Here is an 8,529-nt window from a genome sequence, read left to right as displayed (position 1 = left end):
CTTTTAATTTGCAAGTCATATAAAGGAAGAAAGATTGAAAGATCGGTCACCAACCCGCCTGCCCAGCGTGGTGACTACAGGCAACACACGAGTTCACGCCATTTCAGGCGCGAACTTGTGGCGGCCTATGTCCAGCAGTGGACTGCGATAGGCTGAAATTATGATGATAATGATATTTAAAGTTAAGATACGCAACATTATTATAGTTTGTAAGTAATAATAATTTTGTTTATTCCCAAAAAAGCCGCTCTGGTGTAATGGTGCGGGTATACACTGGCGATTTTCGGGTTAGATTCCTTCTCAGAATGGATATTTGTATTTACAAATATTTCTTTACGGTTTGAATGACTGCCGTCGTGGGTCTTCCCAACGTGCCTCGTAGAGCATATTTAGCTATCGGTCCTGGTTGTAATCATAAATATCTGATAGCGATCGTTACTCATAGTAGGAGAAATTTCGCCAAACCGCCGTGGAACAGCGTGCTGAATATAGCTCCGATTCTTCTCCTACAAGGAGAATGAGACGAATAGCCAGTAGTGCAGATGGGATGTTACAGGCTGAATCTCGAAAGAAAACAGCTTTATATTTACATCGACGAGTATAAAAGAGAATATTATCAATGTGGTCGAAGGCAATTTGATAAGCTGTGTTAGGGATAAGCCAAAAACTACACTCTCTCAAATTATAATAAACCATTGATAAAAGTTTTGGTACATATTGTAAACTAAAGATTCAAAAACGATTTTGAAACCGACTTTAATAAACTACCTTTCGATTTTAATAAAAGTTTTAACCACAATCTTTCAACCACATAATTCCATAAATAATTTAAAAGGTGAGTACGGTAGCCAGAGCTACAGGGGATGTTCGCGCTTGAAATAGCCCTGAACTCATCTCGAGTTGCTAATGATCCTACCAAATGGTCATGATTCCTTCCTTCGTTTGTATTCAAATAAGGTTTCATTGTTTAATTTTTCTCATTGGCGTAATTGACCAGTTCTTGCCTTAGCATTTAATATCCGACTACTGGGCATAGGCCTCTCGTTCCCCATGTATGAGAAAGATCAGAGCTTAATCCACCACGCTGCTCCAATGCGGGTTGGCGGAAATATTCCCTACTATGAGTAAAGATCGCTATCAGGTGTACATGATAACAACCGGGACCAACGACTTAACGTGCTCTCCGAGGCACGGTGGGGAGACTTACAAGGACTGCACAAATACCCAGACCACGGCAAACACCTGTGTGGCCAATAAAAATGTTTGTCATGTGCGGGGATCGAGCCCGTAACCGCCAGCGCAACAGGTACAATCCATGGCTGTGACCGTTGCGCCAACGCGGCGTCTATTGTATTTATTATTGTATATTGACCAGTTGCCAGCACCAAATTGTTACATTAATACATTTTCTCCTGTGCCTCATCTCAATATTGTATACCTAATACGATATCAGACTTATTCTCACGACCTTTTAGAACGATAACTTACAAATTCGTTTTTCTTTTCCAGACCTGGATCTGATCTTGGCATTTCATTGCTGCAACTACAGCTCAGGACTTGCTAAAGAAGTTTTAGATTTAAATTTGACGCTACGCACACTTTTTGATGGTTTTTATAACGACCGCTCAGTCGATAAAGCTGCACAAGTATCAATGAATGTGTATGTATTGTTTGAAGGTACTTTTCCTTCCCTTTTCGTTTTTAAAATATCGTAAAATCGCTTTTTGGGAAATATCGCCATTCCATGTGTATGAACCGTAAGATCATAAATTGACAATTAAAACTGAAGTTGTATGCATGCATTAAAAATAGAAAATTGCGAGAATATAGATGATTTGGATGTTTTTGCTTCGGTATTGTGTGATTTCCGGAATCTCAGCACAGATTTAATATGGAATATACGAAAGGGAGGAGGGATATTGTTGAGTGTGCAGTGCTCATTCAAATTAGAAAAAAAAAGTAATACATCTTTGCCAAAACTTTACTTTTTTTCATATAGATATGATACGACTCGAAAACAAAAAAAATATTTTATTTCATAAATAATGATTTTAATTTGAAGGGATTATTCAAGGATTTCTTTCTTATGATTCTCTAACATTTTGTTTTAATATTTTTATAAGTAATATTGTAATATTTTTTTTTAATTTACTTTTATTTTTATGATTTTCTCCTGTAAGATAAAGTATATATGCTATGCTATGCTTCAGCCTGTAATATCCCACTGCTGGGCATAGGCTCTTTCCCCATGTAGGATAAGAATCCTTCTACTTACTATAATTTCAATAAATAAATAAATATTTCACCGTTTCTCTATCAACAGTTTGCTAACACCATTGCATTTGCCCGAAAACATTAAAGGGGACAAGTTATTTTACGGACGTCTCTTAAACACGGACCCGAAGAACTTCCATTACAGAGAATCAATGAAGTAAGTATACGTTCTTTTAATATTTACAAAAATTTACGTTTTATGACTTGTATATAAAACAAAAAAAAAAATAAGCTTCAAAATCTATTTGAAATAGTTTTTTTTTAAACAAGTAGTTCGGCAAACAAGCGTACGGCTCAGCTGATGGTAATCCCCGACCGACCCTACCCCCAATCCGCCTCAGGAGCTCTAGTCACCTTACTCACCACAGGAACACAATACTGCTTGAAGGTAATATTATTTAGCTGTGATTTTAGCTTTCTGTAAGGTCGAGGTACTTCTCCAGTCGGGATGCTCCATATTTTGAGCAGGAAATTTTCTGTTGGGCCCTACCTCAGTAGTTTGCCCATAAATTAAGTGAAAGGTTACATTAAAGATTCAAAGCGGAAGCTTCAGTAAATAAGCCCATTGCCAAGCCCAGGTGGACAGAGATCGACTACTTTTTATAACGACGATATTAACAATGGCTTCTTACTTTTAGATTATTGCTAATGGTCGTCGAGGCGATACAATATGAAGAGGGTACGTGGCCAGGAATGCAACTAATAGTGGACTTCGAGGGCGTAACACTTGCCCATTTCGCTAAGATTGATGTATTCGACTTGCAACGTTTTCTGTACTATCTGCAAGTAAGATTTATCTGTTTATTAGTTTACAATATTCTAATGACACGAGAACTGCTGCTCATCATATCTGATCATATCTTCTACATATATTTTGGCATATTTTCGTCAATTTGCAAAATTTAAGATAAAGTTTTTTATGTGCAGTCTCTGTGATTTTTTCCACTGCACATAATTTATATTAGTCACGTTGTCACAGGTATCTGCTAGAAATCAAATAAGATGAAGGTATTAGTAGAAGTGATGATGATGATGATAATGATCAGTGGACGTCACTCTTTCTTGTTAGTGTCACTTCATAATGCTTCAAAACGAATGCAAATGGCGAATGTTTGTAAAGAGAGTACTGGTGTTTATCGTGTGTCGTGGTTTGGATATTTGTGACGGTCTTACGTCTTTCCATAGTTGATACATTATGCACATTCTACTGAGAGCCCCGTTGTATTAAGCTACTCTGATAAAAAATTAGATTCATTTTATGACACTTATACTAAACACTTTAGCCTATCGTAGTCCACTGCTGGACATAGGCCTCCCCAAGCTCACGCCAAAAGTGGCGCGAACTCATGTATTTTGCCCATAGTCACCACGCTGGGCAGGCGGGTTGGTGACCGCAGGGCTGGCTTTGTCGAACCGAAGACGCTGCTGCCCATCTTTGGCCTGTGCATTTCAAAGCCAGCAGTTGAATGGTTATCCCACCATCGGACGACTTTTTAGAATCCAAGGTGGTATTGGATCTGTGTTATCCCTTAGTCGCCTCTTACGCCAAAAGTGGCGCAAACTCATGTATTTTGCCCATAGTCACCACGCTGGGCAGGCCCATACTATGACACTTAATTTTACATTTTTAATATATTAATAGTTAAGGACTGTCTTTTACCAGGAAGCAATATTATTAAGGCTGAAGGGAATGCAGTTCATAAACGCACCGACCTTCATCGACAAGCTGCTAATGCTCATGAAGCCGTTTATGAAAAAAGAACTCATGGAGATTCTACATGTGCACACTCCCGACTCCAAGGCCATTAACAATATTGTTCCAGTCGGAGTTTTACCTACAGCTGATAATTTAGAAGAATATAGAGGTCATTTTTCCAAAGCAGTTTTTGCTTCAAGTATTTTCGACATTATACATTCTCGATAATTCAAAGGCGCCATGTGCTAATGTTGCTTTTTAATGATTACAGACAATGTTTTGAAAAGATTACAAGATTACAGACAGTATTTTGAAGAAGAGAAACATAAGCGAGTTACAGAATCTCGCAGACCGGGCAAGCCAAAGACGATATCTGATATTTTTGGCGGAGTGGAAGGATCTTTCAAGAAACTGGATATCGACTGATAAAGGCTAATGTCCCGTTTTCAAAATATTTTTTATTATATTTTTTAATATATTTAAATAAGATAAGGAATAAGTAGCCTTAACTCTTCATTATAGTTTATAAATTTAGGTTCACTGTTAATAAATAATTTTAAATGAATATCTAATTGTTTGTTAATGGTTTGTTAGAATAGCCGTATAAAATAACTTCTTTAAAGAAATTGAATGGTGGCATCTCGCTGTTTAACGTAAGGTGAGTGAACTGTAGTTACAGCAGATTTACAGATTTTCTGAGAGCATGATAAAAAAGCCCAAAGTCTAAAGGCTAATACAAATTAATTTCATAATTCTCAACAATTAATTAATGTATTATTTAAAATGAGACGAAGAATTGTTTTTTTGTTTTTTTTGTTTTATGGGTAATTTGATACCTGAAATAAAGAATTATTTTAATTATTTATTTATTTAAAACTAAAAAAAAAACATTTACATACAAAGAAATATTTAATTTCGTTCAAAATATAGAAATATTTGTATTTTATTCAATCCCCCTTAATTATTGTGTCATTGTCAAGTACGTAGTTAGATCCTGTGATCCCTTTAGCTTTATCGCTTGCGAGGTACATTATTAAATCAGCTACTTCTCCAGGTTCACTTATTATTCCAAGCATAGCGTACTTGTTATAGTCATCCCAAGAACTTTGGTAATTAGCGTTTTCTATGAAATCAGTTCTTATCGGACTTAGACATATTCCATTCACTCTGACACCGTGAGCTCCCAGTTCAACTGCAGCGCAGACAGTGAAATAATTTACACCAGCTTTTGACACGCAGTAGCTGATTGCTTGTGGTGAAAAAAGTAACTGGAATCCAGAAACGCTGGATATGTTTACAATATTGCCTTTAGACTTTATCAAATGTGGTGCGGCTAACTTAGTCATATGGACAACGGTGCGAAGATTGACACTCATAATTCAATCAAAAGATTTCATCAAATCACCTTGAAGGATACTACCGAGTGAATTCGACAGACCAGCGTTATTGCCCAGGACATCCAATTGACCGAAAGTTTTTAGTGTCTCAGCTATTATGCGTTGGCGTCCTCGTCAATGGTGACGTCAACCTGTATTACGAGGGGGTTGGTGCATTTTGATGCGACTTCTTTTAGTTTAGTTTCGTTACGACCAATCATAACCACGTGGGCACCGGCATTGCTGAATGCGATAGCAGACACTGCACCTATTCCTGAACTCGCTCCAGTTATTACGACCACTTTATTTTTGAAACTCATCTTGTTAAATTTATGTTTCTCTCACTGCGTTTAGAATTACGTTCAGATTGCAACTGAGTTATTGAGATATTAAATACTACTATAATAAATGTTAAATAACTAAATAAGATAATTTACCCAATCTATTTCTTCTCTCTACCATATGTATGCAGATGATGTCCTGATTTACCGCCATTTTTGGAAAATATTGTGAGTGCAATTGATGCAATCAACTTGGATCTTGCAAACATTCTGAAATGGAGCAAGCAGTACGGACTGAATGTTAACAACCCTGATAAATCTCAGGTCATAATAATCGGCAGCCCTGGAATGATTGCAAGAATTAAAAGTATGACTTTACCTGCCGTCATGTACAATGGTGTTAGACTGCCCTACTGTAGCACAGTTAGGGACCTAGGTGTGCATTTAGACTAGACGTTATCTTGGTCGGTACAAATTAAGGAAGTTAGCCGGAAACCACTGAGCTCCTTGCGCCGCCTCAGATCTGCTCTACCAATCCCTACCAAAACTATTTTGGCAAACTCTCTTCTCCTTTCTGTTTTGGATTACGCAGATGCAAGCTATCCTAATTTGACCGAGGATCAACTGAATAAGCCCGAGCGACTACAAAATCTTGCTATCCGGTTCATATCTTGCCTCCACAAATTTGACCATGTTTCCCAATTTCGCTTAAAGCTCAAGTGGCTTTCTATACGCTTTCGCCGGAACCTGCATATTCTTTCTCTACTGTACTGTGTGTTATTTGATCCTAAAGCTCCGTCTTACTTAAAAGAAAAATTTGAATATCTAAGGGATGCTTCGGTATCAAGGACATTGCGAAGTCATGTACTCAAGAGGCCGATGCACAAAAGTAAATTTTTCAGTCAGTCCTTTACTGTTGAAGCTATATGTTTATGGAATAGTCTGCCGTTATATATAAAAGAGGCTGAGTCACTACAGGGATTTAAGGAGTATGTAAAAAGTCACTATCTTAAACTGGAGACGATATAAAACGAGTTTTGTTCTAATATGTTTTTCACTCAGAGTTTCATATGTATAGTATTAATTTTGTCAATTATAATAATAATGATTATTTTTTATTTATTTATTAGTTTATAATAAAGTTATGTATTATGTATGTATGTATTTATGTGTGTATTCTGTATAAGTATTAGTGTGTATGTATTATTAGCATGTAAGTTTATCATATAACTGCACCACCTACCCTGTCTCGAGATTCTATTAAATTTATTCTTCCTTTAATTGGGTTATCTGGAAGAAATGGCTAAATAGCCATAAGTCCGCCCATTGTACTTCACAGTCTGTAAATGATATTGTTAAATGTGTTTATTGTTTAAAATGTAGTTGTGGTGTACAATAAAGTATAAATAAATAAATAAGTAAAATAAATAATTTATAGAACGTAATAATTCTTAGTGACAAGAGAAAACATCTAATCTTACCAAGGGGTACTATCTAATCTTACCAAGGATATCGTACCATATCATTAATCTATAGATATTATAAATAAAATTGTTGTGTCTGTCTGTGATTTAAAAATAACTGTGTTTTTCCAAGTGGACGTGTCTCTCTATCTTTCTATTTGTCCAGACTAACTTCGAAACGGCTGAGCTATATAATACATATATATATAACAATAGAGGACGTTGTGGAGCACCATATAGACTACTTTTTATACCGGAATTTCCACGAAGTCTACGACGACACTATGACGACGATACCTACCTACTATACCACCTACAGAAGATAACAGCTAAACAACACTGCTTTGAAGCAGTGTTGTGTTCCTGTGGTGAGTGACGCGTATATACGAAGAAAATATGCAGATAGGAATCAATTGCTATTATAAAGCGAAAGGCGCAATAGTCAAAATCAGAAAGTTTTCTTTGTCAAAATCAATTTTGAGTCATCAGTTTAGAAAAAAAAACCGTGTGTGCTTTATACCACACGACTGAAGTATAACTTCTTCAACTATAAACCCGGCACTGTGTCTTAGATATACGAAACGTAACTGGCTAAAAGAGAAAGAGAGAAAGAAAATGTGTGCTCGCACCTCTCTTTAGCTCCGTTCGTCTGGCTCGATCACGCTTTTCATAACGCTCTCGTCATGCATTCATCAGTTTTCTCCCCAAGTCAAGTCAAAGCTACAATAATTGTGTTTGATTGCAAACGAAAAAACCCCGACTATACTATGGCTTTCAATGGTTCAATGATTGGCATTCATCGTATTATGTGTATCCTTGTGTGTAAAAGCATTTCAAACAAACCTACAAAATTACACTTATAATTATTTATGTATCGGCACTAATACTGCTCAGCTACAGACTGGGGAATCTTTTGCGTATCGTGCAGAAAACACAATACAATACAATGATACTTTATTGTAGGTACAACCATAAACAATACATGTAACAGAAATATGCAAAAAAAAAACGTGTACAAAAGGCGATCTTATCGCAAAATAGCGATCTCCTACAGACAACAATATAAAAATTCAATACAAAAATTCAAATAAATAATATGTTAACTTATATCACTCATTCGGTATCTATATATCTGTTACATCCATAAAATATTACGTAAGTCCACGCCGATAACTACACGTACTATATATTCATTTTTATATATCATCACTTTAGATATCCATAATTCTTATCTTTACACAACTTCAATAAATATAACTCACTGCGTCGCATAAATTAATTTACAAAAAAAAATTCGCGTCATCCTCTACTGATTAGGTACACCACTACTTCTGCCATACTGCTGACCTTAACACTACTTTATTATGCTGTGTATATTTATTATTATTATAAAGTTCCTGAAGTCAGAAATAACATCGATAAGTATAATATTATAGAGG

The 8,529-nt window shown here is 36.1% G+C and overlaps 1 protein-coding gene and 1 pseudogene across 1 annotated transcript; one reads left to right on the top strand and one right to left on the bottom strand.

The window, feature by feature from the left end:
- The first annotated feature begins 305 nt into the window (after positions 1–305).
- On the top strand, positions 306–4,535 carry LOC123663618. The gene is made up of 6 exons (XM_045598287.1): positions 306–338; positions 1,476–1,660; positions 2,324–2,431; positions 2,913–3,060; positions 3,938–4,139; positions 4,242–4,535. The coding sequence occupies exons 1-6, from the start codon at positions 306–308 to the stop codon at positions 4,394–4,396; spliced, it is 831 nt and encodes a 276-aa protein (XP_045454243.1). The 3' UTR covers positions 4,397–4,535.
- Positions 4,536–4,917: 382 nt separating this feature from the next.
- Positions 4,918–5,666, bottom strand: LOC123663617 (annotated as a pseudogene).
- Positions 5,667–8,529: the final 2,863 nt, after the last annotated feature.

This window comes from Melitaea cinxia, chromosome 20 (assembly GCF_905220565.1).
Source record: "Melitaea cinxia chromosome 20, ilMelCinx1.1, whole genome shotgun sequence".
NCBI lineage: Eukaryota > Metazoa > Arthropoda > Insecta > Lepidoptera > Nymphalidae > Melitaea > Melitaea cinxia.
The sequence above is the reverse complement of the archived record's forward strand: the minus strand, read 5'-3'. Positions and strand labels throughout refer to the sequence as shown.